Source organism: Lipotes vexillifer, unplaced genomic scaffold (assembly GCF_000442215.2).
Source record: "Lipotes vexillifer unplaced genomic scaffold, Lipotes_vexillifer_v1.1 scaffold178, whole genome shotgun sequence".
In the NCBI taxonomy this organism is placed as follows: domain Eukaryota; kingdom Metazoa; phylum Chordata; class Mammalia; order Artiodactyla; family Lipotidae; genus Lipotes; species Lipotes vexillifer.
In genome coordinates this window covers 4,230,016-4,246,634 of record NW_006775603.1, presented here as the reverse complement: position 1 = coordinate 4,246,634, position 16,619 = coordinate 4,230,016, and the positions used below count along the sequence as shown (strand labels likewise).

General features: G+C 37.8%; 1 protein-coding gene across 2 annotated transcripts in view; it reads right to left on the bottom strand.

The window, feature by feature from the left end:
* GRID2 (glutamate ionotropic receptor delta type subunit 2) overlaps positions 1 to 16,619 on the bottom strand; it is a 1,374,233-nt gene that overhangs the window by 206,285 nt on the left and 1,151,329 nt on the right. For both annotated transcript variants that reach the window (XM_007450019.1, XM_007450020.1), the window contains one exon: positions 10,948 to 11,143. In XM_007450019.1, coding sequence (XP_007450081.1) covers positions 10,948 to 11,143 — 196 coding nt within the window. The remainder of the gene's footprint in view (positions 1 to 10,947; positions 11,144 to 16,619) is intronic.

Genomic DNA, 16,619 nt, shown 5'->3' with positions numbered 1-16,619 from the left:
CTCTTTCCTCTTACTATGGATGGATTATGTTCCTAAATCCAAATCCTCCACTTGTACACTGGATCTCAGCAGTTCCCTGTCTCTCTCCTGCATGATGAGTTTTCCCGTCTTACTATATCATCCCATCAGTATACAGACATTGTATATCCTCCTTCATAAAAAGTTTCCCTGAACTTCATATCCCACTCCAGGAACCCCTTCCATTCTTCAGCATTTCCTTTGAAGAAAACTCCTTTAAAAAGAGCCTATTCTCATAATCTCCATTGCCTCTTTCCTTGTTCTTTTTTTCTCTCCAATCTAATTTTAATTCCTTCTCCTTTCACTCTACCAGATCTGCTCTTGTCAAGGTCACCAGTGACTACTGGTCACCAAATAAATCATTAATTCTTAGTCTTCATCATACTTGCTCCATGAGCATCATTTGACAGTTGTTCATTTGAGATTCCTTGAAACACTTTTTTCACTTGGCTTCTAAAAAAACACTCTTGTTTTTCTCCTGCCTCACTGGTTGATCATTCCCTGACTCTGTTATGCCCTTTTTATCTCCCCCTCCTCTAAATACCAAATTGTCCCAGGGATAAGTTTAGCAATCTGTCTTCTCTAGATGCACACATATCTGTAGTGATATCATGGAGTCTTATGACTTTAAAAGGCAAACACTATGCTAGTCATCCCCAAACATTTATCTCCAGCTAGAACTTTCTCTTAAACATCCAACTCATATCTGCAGCATTTCTCTTGGCATCTTTGCCTGCATAATTAAGAAGCACTTCATATTAACTATCATGCCAAAGGCAATTTTTCATTTGGCTTTTAAAATCTGCTCTTCCCATAGTTTTCTCAGTCTCAATAAATGGAAAATTCATTCTTCCAATTACTTAAGCCAAAGACATTGGATTCATCTTTAACTCCTCTTTTTCATACCCCACATTCAAACTTTTAGAAAATCTTGTCAGAGCTACCTTCACAATGTATTCAAATTCAACCACTTCTCACCACTTCCACCATAATCACTCTGGTCTACCCACCATCATTTCTCACTGGGATGATTACAGCGTCCTCCACATTGGTCTCCCTGCTTCTAGCCCTTGCCTATTTTCTATACAGCACCTAAAGTGAACCTTGAAAAAGTAAGTCAGATCATGCCACTCTTCTGTCCTCAACCCTTCCCTGGCTTCCTATCTCAGAGTAAAAGCCAAAGTCATTTAAATGGTTTCAAAATATTCAAAATATTATAATGCTCATTTTCAACCTTTATTTTGAATCAGAATCACCTGAAATAGAACAAAAAATTTCACAATCTGTATGGAAACACAAAAGACCCTGAATAGCCAAAGCAATCTTGAGAAAGAAAAATGGAGCTGGAGGAATCAGGCTGCCTGACTTCAGACTATACTACAAAGCTACAGTAATCAAGACAGTATGGCACTGGCACAAAAACAGAAATATAGGTCAATGGAACAGGACAGAAAGCCCAGAGATAAACCCACACACATATGGTCACCTTATTTTTGATAAAGGAGGCAAGAATATACAATGGAGAAAAGACAGCCTCTTCAATAAGTGGTGCTGAGAACTGGACAGCCACATGTAAAAGAATGAAATTAGAACACTCCCTAACACCATACACAAAAATAAACTTAAAATGGATTAAATGTAAGGCCAGATACTATAAAACTCTTAGAGGAAAATACAGGCAGAACACTCTGTGACATAAATCACAGCAAGATCTTTTTTGACCCACTTCCTAGAGAAATGCAAATAAAAACAAAAATGAACAAACAGGACCTAATGAAACTTAAAAGCTTTTGCACAGTAAAGGAAACCATAAATAAGACGAAAAGACAACCTTCAGAATGGGAGAAAGTATTTGCAAATGAAGCAACTGACAAAGGATTAACTTCCTAAATTTAAAAGCAGCTCATGCAGCTGAATATCAAAAAAACAAACAACCCAATCTAAAAATGGGGAGAAGACCTAAATAGACATTTTTCCAAAGAAGATATACAGATTGCCAACAAACACATGAAAGGATGCTTAACATCACTAATCATCAGAGAAATGCAAATCAAAACTATAATGAGGTATCACCTCACATCAGTCAGAATGGCCATCATCAAAAAATCTAGAAACAAGAAATGCTGGAGAGGGTGTGGAGAAAAGGGAACCCTCTTGCACCATTGGCGGGAATGTAAATTGATACAGCCACTATGGAGAACAGTAGGGAGGTTCCTTAAAAAACTTAAAATAGAACTACCATATGACCCAGCAATCCCACAACTGGGCATATACCCTGAGAAAACCATAATTCAAAAAGAGTCATGTACCAAAATGTTCACTGCAGCTCTATTTACAATAGCCAGGACATGGAAGCAACCTAAGTGTCCATCGACAGATGACTGGATAAAGAAGATGTGGCACATATATACAATGGAATATTACTCAGACATAAAAAGAAACAAAATTGAGTTATTCGTAGTGAGGTGGATGGACCTAGAGTCTGTCATACAGAGTGAAGTAAGTCAGAAAGAGGAAAACAAATACCGTATGCTAACACACATACATGGAATCTAAAAAAAAAAAAAATGGTTCTGAAGAACTTAGGGGCAGGACAGGAATAAAGATGCAGACAAAGAGAATGGACTTGAGGACATGGGGAGGGGGAAGGGTAAGCTGGGACGAAGTGAGAAAGTGGCATGGACATATATACACTACCAAATGTAAAACAGATAGCTAGTGGGAAGCAGCCACATAGCACAGGGAGATCAGCTCGGTGCTTTGAGACCACCTAGAGGGGGGGGATAGGGAGGGGGGAAGGGAGATGCAAGGGGGAGGGCATATGGGGATATATGCATATGTATAGCTGATTCACTTTGTTATAAAGCAGAAACTAACACACCATTGTAAAGCAATTATACTCCAATAAAGATGTTTAAAAAAAGGAACACCTGAAATGATTTAAGATATTCAGATGCCTTCCATTCCCCAATTAAGATTACAATGGGTAAAAAGGGTCAAAAGGTACAAACTTCCAGTTATAAAATAAGTAAGTCATGGGGACATAATATACAGCATATTATGTCATGGGGACATAATATATAGCATATATATGGTTATTATTAACCATAGTTAATAATACTGTTTTGCATACTTGAAAGTTGCTAAGAGAATAAACCTTAAAAATTCTCATCACAAAAATACCAAATCTGTAACTATGTTGATGGATATGAAGCAGACTTACTGTGGTGGTCATTTTGCAATATATACAAACACTGAATCATTATGTTGTACACCTGGAAATAAGATAATGTTATATGTCAATTATGGCTTAAAAAAAGATACAGTGGTTGGACATTTAGGTTGTTTCCATGTCTTGGCTATTGTAAACAGCACTGCAATGAACATTGGGGTGTATGTATCCTTTCAAACCATGTTTTCCACTGGATATATGCCCAGGAGTGGGATTGCTGGATCATATGGTAGCTGTATTTTTAGTTTCTTAAGGAACCTCCATACTGTTCTCCATAGCGGCTGTACCAATTCAACAGATGAATGGATAAAGAAGATGTGGTACATATATACAATGGAATATTACTTAGCCATTAAAAAGAATGAAAGAATGCCATTTGCAGCAACATGGATGGACGTGGAGATTATCATACTAAGTGAACTAAGTCAGACAGGGAAAGACAAGTATCATATGATATAGCTTATATGTGGAATCTAAAAAAATATACAAATGAACTTACTTTCAAAACAGAAGCAGACTCACAGACTTAGAGAATGAATTCATGGTTACCAGGAGGGAAGGGTTGGGGGGAGGAATAGACTGGGAGTTTGGGATTGACATGTACATGCTGCTGTATTTAAAACAGAAAACCAACAAGGACATGCTGTATAGCATGGGACCTGTGCTCAAATACTCTGTAATAACCTAATTGGGAAAAGAATTTGAAAAAGAATAGATACATGTATATGTATAACTGAGTCACTTTGCTGTACACCTGAAAGTAACACAACACTGTTAATCAACTATACTCCAATATAAAATAAAAATTAAAAAAATGATACGATTGGAATTTTAGTGGGATCCAAGCATCCACATTTTTTCTTTTTTCTTTTTTTTTTTTTTTTGTGGTACACTGGCCTCTCACTGTTGTGGCCTCTCCCGTTGTGGAGCACAGGCTCCGGATGCGCAGGCTCAGCGGCCATGGCTCATGGGCCCAGCCGCTCCGTGGCATGCGGGATCTTCCTGGACCGGGGCACGAACCTGTGTCCCCTGCATTGGCAGGCAGACTCTCAACCACTGTGCCACCAGGGAAGCCCAGCATTCACATTTTTAACAGACTCCATCTTGCCTAACTCCCACTCCGATTTTATCTCTTACTTCTCTGCCCTACCACCCCCTTGCACTCTGCTCCAGCCACATTGGTCTTTTTGACATTCCTCTCCATCATGTCAAACTAGCTTCTGCCTTGGGAATTTTGCAATGTTCCTTCTGCCTGAAGTATTTCCCATCCTCCTTTTCTCCCCACTATCTTCATGGCTCATAAACTGTCCTCTTTCACTTTCTGAGATGTCTTCTGAGACCACCCACTATGTGATGGCAACATCCCTCTTCTTGCTTCTGCTACCATTCATTCTTAGTCTTCCAGTTTTTCTTTATAGCACACATTTATGTGCTTGTCTATTGTTTTCTCTCCACTACAGTATAATCTCCATTTGGGCAGGGACTTTGCTTATTGTGGTGTGCCTCCCAGTGCCTAGAACAGTTCCTGGTAAATAATAGGTGCTCAATGAATATGTGTTGAATGAGTAAGTAAAACAACAGGTTCAATCCACCCAGTTTTTCAGCCAGAGGTGAATAAATTGGGTAGGCTTACTTCACCATTGAATAGTGTCTGGAATTTTTCTTTCTGCTCTAGTCCTCTAAAATCCTTAATATTGGCCCATGTGATATGATCAGTCTTTTGTTTTGGCTTTCAACACTCCAGTTTTCCAGCTAAGATTAAAACTGGGCCCTGAAGCCCAGTGGCTTGGCTGGAGCCTTGATGCCCCACTGGTACCTTCTCAAGTCCCCTTCCCCCATAGTGCTCTGGGACTTAAGCAGACAACTTTATAGATTGATGTTATCTTTCTGATTGAATATGGCTGCTGCCAGCACTGCTACCCACTTCCTGTTGCCACAGCATCCATCAGAGTTTATATCCCCTTTGAAATATATAGTCTAAAGTATTATGTAGTTATCACTGTGATCCTTTGGCTAGGACAGGAGTTATCCTACCAATACTGACTTTCTTCTCTTCTCTAGTAGTCTTTATTGCTGAGGTTTTAGAATAATTTGTCATTCACCCCCTGAGACATAACAGGCTATCAGGAAATGAACACTGCCCTCTTATTAACCAGGGACTTTTCTATTTCAGTGCTACACAGAGATCCTTTATTCCTGGTCAGATGCTTACCTGTGATGTAGAAGTTTCTCTTTCGATTCTTAAAAATTACCTGTCTTGTGTTCCAGTCTCTCCCAAAATAATCTGATAGACTAAATTCCATTAATGTGCTAATGCTAATAGTTACTTAAAATCATAGTCTTCCAAGATGTATTTGGGTTTTAACAGGGATGGTTTTCCATTGCTGTAGTTTCGGAATGTTGCCGAGTCACCATCGTGGCTTCCTAACTGGTTTCCAGCTTCCACACTGTCACCTCCAGTTTTTCTCAATACAGCAGCCATATGATTTGCCAAAGTAAAAGTGAGATCATGTCACGTACTCTCTGTTCAAAACACTCCCACGTGCCACGGAGCGGCTGGGCCCGTGAGCCACGGCCGCTGAGCCTGCGCGTCCGGAGCCTGTGCTCCGCAACGGGAGAGGCCACAGCAGTGAGAGGCCAGCGTACCGCAGAAAAATAAAAATAAAAAACACTCCTAAGTTTCATATCTCACACAGAGTAAAAGCCCGCTTAGAATGCCCTATATGGCCCTGTATGAGCACTTCTCAGACTTTAGCATGCATATGAATCACCTGGGAATCTTGTTAGAATGAGATTCCCATCCAGAAGGGTGCAGGTGGGGCCTAGGAGTCTGCATTTCTAACAAGCTCTCAGGTGATGCTAATGCTGCAAGTTCACAGGACTAGCTGCGAGTAACAAGACCGTATATGATATATTTCCTCCCTACCATCTGGCCCTCTACCTCTCTGACATTGCTGCAGTCCTGATATTACCCTTTATTTCTAGAGCTACCCTAGCCCCCTTCATAGTCTTAGAACATCCAGGCATGTTCCCACCTCAGGGCCTTTGCACTAGCTGACCCTCTGCCTGGAAACACTTCACCCAGATATACACCTCTCTCTCTCCAAAGCTTAGTGAAGCTTCCCCTGGCCATCTGATCTAACAAGGCAGACCATCTCTGTTTCCACGCCCCTCTTCTTTTCTCTCCAACTCTGTTTTACTCCTTAACTCTTCTCACTGCTGAAATACAGCATATTTATCTTATCTATTGTCTGCCCCCTCCACTAGAATGTAAACTCCATGAGGCTTTTTTTTTTTATTTATGTTCACTCCAGTGATCAAAACACTGGCTGTTTTGATCAATAAGTAATTGTTGAATGAATTCATTAAAGAACTCAGTTATATTTTTCAAATCACATTTTTTCCTACTTATGCAAAACGTCCTAGGAAGTGGAAGGCAGAAACATTTCTCCTAGTTTAATTAGGCTAGTATGGTACAGGCAAAGTGTCTCCCAAGAAGAGCAGATCAGAACTCATTTACCTAATCCTCACTTATACAGGTTTCTTTGGTATGAGCAGAACAACGATGTAAGGTTAGAAGCAACCAGGATCTACCTTCAAGTAAGAGAAACTTAATGAGGCTGGTAGCACAATTAGAAACAAGCCCAACCTGAGGCATTAATGGGATCTATTCAAAGTTACACCTAGACTGGGAGGATTGTTTTCACAGGGATGCAGTCTTTGCTGAAAGGGAGTTACTATATATATGAATTCCTGTCAAAGGTAGAAGTTTGGTCTTTTGCGGAATATTGACCTAGAAGACCTCTGAGGTCTTTTCTGCCCGCAGAAATTAGAAATCAGTGACAGAGAACAGGAAGCTGCTGTGTGAGATGTGTGTGCAAGACTGGTTACTTGAGGAAGAGTCCATCAGCCACATTCCATGTCTTGTAATTCTCAATCTCATGAACTCCAGTGAGCTTTAGCAGGTGAGAGGTTATTGTTTGTTGGTTGGTTGGTTTTGTGTTTTAATAAAAGCTGGCTAAGACCTTGAAAACAGAACCAAAATACATTTTATTATAATTACCTAGTCTCTGTCTAATCAGTGTTCAGTTGTCTCTGATATTGGTTGAAAGAAATATATACAATCAGCAAATTTCACTTTGATATTTTCCATTATAAATTAATAAAAACATTCTTCACTACTGCTCTAGTCAATCCGAAAACTGAATATATAGGATGTAATAAACACCTGGGGGCTTGATTTGCAGTTTTAAAATCATAAGCCCTCTTTATCAGCAGACTATCAGGGAATAGAAATTGCTCTCTACTTCTTTTATTGCATTATCTTTTTTATTATGTCATAATTTTAGGATAACCTTAAGAGATACCAAATAATAATGCTTTGTAATAACAAATCACTCACACATACATTCTTTCATATAAACTTCAGGATCATCTTAAGAGTTTATTATTCTAATTGAACTATTTATTGATGCTTTTATATATATATATTTAATAATGACAAAAACTGTTAAGAGGTAGAAATTCTCAATATGATGATAAAAATTCTGAGCCTCAGAGATTTTAAGTAACTAGTCACATTTACACATTTTACTTAAAAATATGAACTGGATATACACCTAGCTTGTATGCCTACAAAGCCCAGGCTTTTAATTCTCACACTGTGATAATTTTACAGCTGAGTAGAGTGAGTCTTAGAGAAACCAAGTGATTTGCCCAACGTTACACAGCTGAGAACTGGAAGAACCAAGAAAGAAAACCAGATAGTTTTTTTCTAAAACCAGATTTCTTTCTACTCTTCATAATAGCTTTTTTTTTTTTAATGTATGACAATTAACAACAGCGTAAGAAACACTAGCCCAAGTTGAAAAGTGATGGAATGGCTACATATTTAAATAAAAAGAAACATGAAAGCCTAAAGAGTAACTAAATTTCTCAGCATATGCTGCAAGACTGTCAATAGCTGAGTCTAAAACAATTTTATTTCATAGAATCTCAGGAATTTTCTCAGTGTGAATATTTACAGTTTATCTTTACATTTACACATGTGTCAAATTAAATTCCATATGGTCAAATAACTTAAACTTTAAAAAAACCCCAGAAAATGTAGGAAACTGTATGTACATACTTAAAAGTTAAGAGGTTTTCTTAAAGAACACTGAAGACCTTAGAAGATATATATGTATATCTTACATACATGACTGCTTAAAGCTTCTATGTAGCAACTGATGTCCTATGTCTCTATGATTTATATATTATATTGAAAACACCAGGATGTAGGAAGTGTAACCAGTTTGTGTTAATACCAGGAATGAAGGGTAATGGCGTGTGTGTGTGTGTGTGTGTGTGTGTGTGTGTGTGTGTGTGTGTTTAAGAACACGGGAATAAAACGAGGTCTTATTTACTTGACTGGCTACTTCAGAAAGTTACAAGTTTCTTATGGTCTCACTATTTCTATTCTTTGCATACTCTTACCCAATTCCCATATATCAGTTACAGTGACCTTGACAGATAAAAATGAATCATGACATTTCCCTATTTCAGTAGCATTTTTTGCCATTCAAATAAAATCCAAGTTCTTAATAATGGGCAAGGTCCTACTTGATCTATCTCCTGCATACTAACCTCATTCCACATTTTCTCATTCAATCGTCTCCAGTTCATGCTGATTTTAAATTGGTTTCTTGAATGGACCTTCAGACCTTAGCTTATACTAAGCATTGCCTGGATGCTTTGTCACCCTCTCTTCTACATGATCAGGCAGATCATAGATAATATCCTATGTCCTCTGGGAACTTACCTGATCACTGTTTCTCAAATAGATTTCCTTCTTAATTTCTACAATAGCACCTTATTTGTCTTTTTGATAGCATTTGTCACAATTTAAGTCATTTTGTTTTATCATGTATTTTAGTTTCCTTTTCTCTCTCTCCCACCAGACCCTGTATTTCATGAATCCAGTGGCCATTCCTCTGTGGTTGAGTTTACCTCCAGTTCCTACCTCAGTGCCTGGTACATAATTGTTACTTAGCAAATATTGGATGAATGAATGAATAAATAATGAACTGGTAAATATGTATGTTTAAAAGTTATTTTTATTCTGAATCTGTATGTCTGGAGAAAAGAAAATGAATTTTCTCTGGAATGTTATGGTATAGAATAAAGTTGTAAAGTGTGAGGAGCTTTGGAACTAAAATGGATAGAAATACAAATTGTGAACTTCAATTTATACTTATACGCAAGAAAGCAAAATTGTTTTTAACAGTAGACAATACGAAGGAAAATAACTCTTCCCAAACCCATTATTCTGAGGCTTAAATTCATTCACATACAATGAGTACCTAGTAAATCCTAAAATCTATCCTCCCTTCTCCCCCAGACAACATATAGTATAGGTCCATTCACCTGCCCAATCTCACCTGCCCCCCACTCCATGCCCCCAGTAATTGGAGGGTACTGTGTTTAATTTCTAAAAGCCAATGGGCCTCTGGACAAAGACAAGAGGATCAATACCTGGGCCCTGGGAAACTGGGATTAATGTAATGAGGATGAAGGAGTTAGAGGCCATGGCTAACATTTCAAGGACATTCTCTTATTTAAAAGCATCATTAGTACTTGCAAAGAGGTTTATGTCACCATTATCCGTTTTTAAATAATGATATCAATGTAGTGACTGAAAAATTACCAGGGTGATGCTAGGGAACCATCACAATAGCAATAGCAGATAAAGGAAAACATATGAAAAGGCACAGGATAATGCTAGATCCTGTGGCAGAATAACTTTTATAGTCATCAAAACATTCTCCAACATGGTATTATTGAGTTTGCCTTTTGAACAGAGAACTCAGACTTGGAGTCCAAATTATTCTGCTGTGAAAGGTTACAGAAAAAAAGTATATACCATCATTGATGCTGTTATTAGACATTCATTCATTCATTCAGTCATCCCATAATTACAACCCTTAGGATTTTCACTGTAATAGTCACTGGGATAATTTTAAGCAAAAATCATTCAGTTCTCTCATGGAGGTTGATGGGGTCAGAGGAAGAAAGAATTTCTTCTGTGCAGAAGTTTATAAACCACGGCCCAGAATAAAAACTAGCTTCATGTTTTTTACACAAAGGACTGCTTTCTAAGTTTTGTTTTTTAAAATAACTTCTAAATGATGGTTTTATAAAAATAAGGTATAAATAAAGATTTTCACTTTCGGAAACAGAAACAGACTTTTGTAGAAACTTCATTTGTGGAGAAGATTAACTTTTACTCACAGAGAGGTTCACATAATCATAACATAAACTTTTCATCAAAAAACAAATGCAGTGTAGAAAATACCCTGAATCATTTGAAAAAACTGGATAACTTGAATGATATTTGGAATCGGATTTGTCAAAATCTTTTCAAGTCTTCATGTGTATATGTCCCTGACACTGTTCTGAACAAAATACTAGCTCATGTTTTCTAGCTTTGGAATTCCACTGGAAAAGGATCCTTTAGACACACCACAGAAATCTGTCAATTCCCTCTACTGGTACAGCGAGTTACCTCAAAATCTTCTTAAATCAATAAAAGGTATAATTTAACTGAAAACTCTATGTCAAAGTTAAAATTTAAAAAAGGAAGTAAACCAAACTCAGTTTAGCAATTCCAATATGGGGGACAGAATGGCAGACTATGAATGAAGAACTATGGCCAGTACCTTTTGAATGCCTGCTTGGGACTCCAGAACGTTATTCTCTGATCCATTGCTTCGGTTGATCATCCGCCACATTTGGGAATACATGCTGTCCCTCTCAAAAGGATTCATTCCCTTCATGCGAACATGTTCATATACCGCAGAATCCAGGACTGTGCCATAAGGGATATCTGTTTGCTTGGAAAGGTCCTGGAGAGACCTTGATTATTGGGAGAGCAGAGAGACACAAGAAAGAGTACTGAATATTTTCAAGTGGAAATAAAGTTAAAAGAAGCAAAAAGTAATATATGTAAATATAAACCTCAAATTGCTTTTCTTATTTTGTTGTTTCTTAACATTAAGATGTAATATATAAGGAGAATTGCTTTAAGAGTGTATGGCACTTACATAGATCATGAGAAGACAAAAATCATTACTGAAGGAAAGGTGGAAATTTCTAGTGATAGGGCAATGCTATTTTTGTTTTCACTGTGAAAAAACATCTAGCAATTCCATCAAAGACAAATTAAATTACATTGCTAGACAGTCATATAATCATTTAGTTTTTTAAAAATGTCAATACGTTACAAGCCTTAAGCCTATGTTCTTTTAGGTGGCAAGGCTTAAATATTTTTATAAAATAATTACGTTTTGTATAAACAACATGTTTAAGTAGATGTATACTTAAAAATTAGTATTTGTAATAGTCATTGCTTATTGAGTGGCTACTACATACATGCTAGGCAGTTGGCACACAGTATCCTTACAGCAATGCCTCATGCTCAGAACTATTTCACCCATTTTACAGGTAAGAAAACTTAAGTAGAGGGAATAAAGGACTAGCTCAGTGTGGCACAGTCAGTGAGGGATAGAGATAGAATTCAAATGTAGATCTGACCAGCTCCCAAAACCATACTATTTCTACTGCAAGATGCTGACTCCTATTTATTTTGCTAGATTTTGCTTTAAGTGGCTGTGTGTGAGTGTGTGTGTATGTGTGTGTGTGTGTGTGTGTGTGAGAGAGAGAGAGAGAGAGAGAGAGAGAGAGATTTCTATTTGTATTCAAATAGAATAAATTTCATGCTTTTGGATAGCTGAATATGTTTTCAGCTTTCTCTTTTACAGAATAATGCTCCAGGATTTCCAAATCAATCTTTGAGTTACAGATTGTATCTACTTGTCCCAGGTTATTCCTCCCTAAATTGATGGTCGATTTCCTTATATTTGAGTTTCTGAGCCACTCCATATTTTCTAACTTGGAGAACCAATTACCACTTCACTGGAACTCACTGAATTTGTGTAGGTGTCCAACCCTAATGACTGACATTTAAGAACAAATATGTGTCTTTGGAATACTGTTCAAAATTAGATGCTGGCACGTTTCAAACTCACTAACCTCTGAGAATGGGAGCAGATGCTTTGAAGCACTATAGTATATATTGAACAAGAACAAATACCCACAGCCCTCCACAATCACGGGCCATGAATGTCATGTTACGTTTACCTCTGACCTTTTGGTCTGTTTCTAGATGGCGTTTGCTAATGATTTCCTGGGGGTCTTTGCAACTAACACTAACATTGGGCAAGAGTATTGGGAATACTCTTGCAGGTTACCGTTTCCATCATGTACAAAACTGTGTGGCAAACAATACATTATGGGTCGTATTTGTTAGAGGAATATTTGTGACAATTTCTAATGATAACTTTCAGCAAAATTTAATCTGCATTTTATTGAGTTTTATGTTGTCGGTGTGTATCATGTACTCTATGGAAAAGAGTGAGATCATGGTAATTCCTTTCTGCTCTACACTTCTGCTGCATAAAATGATGCATTTAAAAATTACTATTTGAAGGGAAGAATTTTCTGGAATATCCTACAACTATTGAGCTAATTCTACCATTTGTAAAAGCTAAAGTGAAAAAGCATAAATAAATAGTGAGGGGGACTTCCCTGGTCGGGCAGTGGTTAAGAATCCACCTGCCAATGTAGGGGACATGGGTTTGATCCCTGGCCCTAGAAGATCCCACATGCCGCGGAGCAACTAAGCCCGTGCACCACAACTACTGAGCCTCTGCTCTAGAGCCCGCGAGCCACAACTGCTGAAGCCGGTGCACCTAGAGCCCGTGCTCCTCAACAAGAGAAGCCACCGCAATGAGAAGCCTGCACACCGCAATGAAGAGTAGTCCCCGCTCACCGCAACTAGAGAAAGCCCGTGTGCAGCAACAAAGACCCAACGCAGCCAAAAATAAATAAATAAACAAAAATAAATAAATAAGTTAAAAAAAATAATGAGGGCAGAGCAGGAATAAAAGTGAGCTACAGGTAGCTAGGGTGCAACCTAATACCAGAGTGACAGGGCATTTGGTAGGAACATACCATAATTATCTTGGTAATAGTATAGCAATAAGAATTTTGTTTCAAACGAACAATTTACTTCTTATTTACTAATGTTTCCAGTAGTAGGAGTAAAACTATACTCAAAACATTAACATTTTAACATATTTCCCACTGTTTAGCGATGATCTAAACTGGTTACACAGGGGGAAGAAATGAAACTTATCAATACAGGTTACGATAGCATGCCTCATTCACTCAATATCTATAAACACAAGGGCAAGGTTAGGTAGATGTACAGAGCTTGCACTTTCTAGAACCTAACGGTGTATGGCTAGAGAAGGTCATGTTAGGATTCATCAGAAACCCTCCCAGGATAGGATTGGCTCCTTGCTGCCTAGTAGTTCTGGCAATCAATCTTGATTATAACTTTCAGAACGTTTCCACTTGGTGAGATCATAGTGTAGGGGTGAAAAATGTTTATGCCTATATCTAAGTATATAACTGGTTCGCTCAAATAGTCATACTAGTAAAATACTGCTAAATAAATTAATACTCCTTCTTAGCTTTCTGTGAAAAGAAAATTGAAATCATGTGTTGGGATCTTTAATATAATCAAGTTTCCGTGCCATAGTATCACCTTAAATATTAGCTTTGAACTTGAATGTAGAATTATAATACAAACAGGTTTTTAGTTGGCAAAACTGTTTTGTACACAAAAAAAATTTTTAAACAGTATCTTAAAATGTTGCCTTGTGAAGTTCCTGATGTCAGAAAAAAAGCAGTTTATTTTCAATGTAATTCAAATTTAGAATAGCAGAGCATTTTGTAACTTAGAGCAAAGGTATGTTCCCTCTAGCTTCATTTCTGATATCAAGTTCAGCTTATAAATTTTCTGTGAGATCTGCTTGCAATAAAAATTATAGCTTGTCTGATTCAGTGTTGTTCCTTTATAGTACACCAAGACAGCACATCAAAGGTGACAAAAATAAAATAAAGCAAAATGAAGTGAGCACAAATAGCTTATTATGGAAAAAAGAAAGCTGGTTTAGGAGCCCAACAGATAAAGGGGGTACCTATTATAAGTAGTAATTTTGTTATTTTCACTCTCATAATACTTTAGATCTGCAGAAGTGCTATGGCCTATATTATGAGGCCCTAAAAGAAATCAAGTAGGTTATTCCGCAAGTGGTAATCCTCAAGAACATTATATCTTTTTTTTTTTTTTTTTTTTTTGTGGTATGCGGGCCTCTCACTGTTGTGGCCTCTCCCGTTGCGGAGCACAGGCTCTGGACGCACAGGCTCAGCGGCCATGGCTCACGGGACGCACAGGCTCATGGCTCATGGCTCTGCAGCATGTGGGATCTTCCCAGACCGGGGCACGAACCCGTGTCCCCTGCATCGGCAGGCGGACTCTCAACCACTGCACCACCAGGGAAGCCCTAGAACATTATATCTTAAGGTCAACATCTGAGTGGATATTATTTAGACATGCCAATCATTGGCTTAAATGCAAAACAATTATAAAATAATAAACAAGCCCCTAATACATATATTAATTTACCTTGGCAAATATTGACATTTCTTTTTTAACAATTGGCAATGTTTACCCAGGCCACAGAAGAAATGGGAAAATCTAGAGCATTCTAGAAAAAGAGTTAGCTGTGAATGTATTCATACTAATATATTCTATCTTTCTACCTAACCGCACAAAGCCTACATAGACTCACATAAAATTCCGCAAATGATCAATTCTGTGAATCTATTACATCTGAGCCCTCCTCTTCCAACCCCACACTTGGACTCATGCACACAGTAAAAATGAGTGTCCACAGCTAACACATGGTGAATGCTAAAAGAAAGCAAATGCTTTTCCACTCTAATCAGTCTTATTTTCTCAACATCTTACTGAGATTCTTTTATTTCTTGTACTGGTGTCCTATACGACTAGCGACCCATGGATACTAAACGATACTGTCTGATAGGTAAGTGGTATTTAACTATTTGCTTGAACATCACATATACTGAGAAACTGTAATTTAGGACACTTCTATGGAAGTAAATTTTAGGAATTTGGGTTGATCTAGGCTGATTACAAACTCTTTCCATGAGAAGAATAAACACTTAAAGCCCTTCAAGCACTGAAAATTAATTTTGATACATATGATAGTCTGATATTAGCTATATCTGATAGCAAAAGCTTTGATATTGGGTAGATTCTATTTTAAAGGCAAGCAGGTCTGTTATTTGTGAGCTGTGTAATGTTAGGTAGTAGCTCTTAACCTTACTTTCCTCATCTATAAATGGAGAGAGTAACAGGGTCCTCCTCAAAGAGTGATTAGTGATCCTGTCATATCAGTATTCAATCAAGCTATCGTTTTTATACAAAGATTATTATTATAATAATTCCTCACCTTATAATGCTCTTTTAATGATTTTTAATGGATTTTGTGTGTGTGTGTGTGTGGCAGGATGACTCCTTACATTGTTAACGAGGAGATTCATGAATTGGAGTTGAATTAATGTCTCATCTCCTTTCCAAGTACAAGAATATTATGACTCTATGATACGAAATGGTAACTTTCTTCATAGCAAATTCTTTGTGACATTTATACAACTTTGCTAATGAAATTATCTTATAATGAATGTGTTGCTACTTACATTTCTAAAGCTGTCAACTAGTTAAAAATCTAATGCCTATAACCTCTGCAGTGAACTTTCACTCATATTTTTACCTATTTTCCTTTATTAAGAGAATAGCTCTTACCTACATAACCTGTAAAATAACTCTCATAGGCCTTTCTTTTCCATCTACTCTCCATTTCTCTGTTTCTCTCTGGCTCTCTGCCTTCCTTCCTTCCTTCCTTCCTCCCTCTCTTTCTCTCTCCCTTTTTTTTCTCTCTCTTTTTTTCTTTCATATTTGAGTCTGGTTGTATGTTATGCTCACCAACAAATGACAAGAGTGAGCTGCCAGCTTTAGCTGCGGGGAATTTTACGTCTAATCCCATTTTTAACGGATTGAAACACGTTGACTCAAGTTATCACATCAGAAGGATTTTTCTTCAGGGGGAGAAAAATGGAACGTGGTTGACAGGATAGATGCTAGATGCTTCAGGCAAAGGGGCTGACCGTGAAAGAGAGACAAACAAGCAGGGGTACATTAAAAGTGTCCTCCAACTCAGTTCAGGATTTTTCTCTCACTCTCTCTCCCCAGTTGCCTCCTCTGGATGCTAATTCCGGCATTTGTGAAAGGACACATTTTGTTGTAACTCCAAGAGCCCATTAGCAACCACATAAAGAGCCTGCCTGGTGCCCACTGCAGTTCATTGGTTGCAGTGGCTGAGAGCTGTCGTGGGCAGGG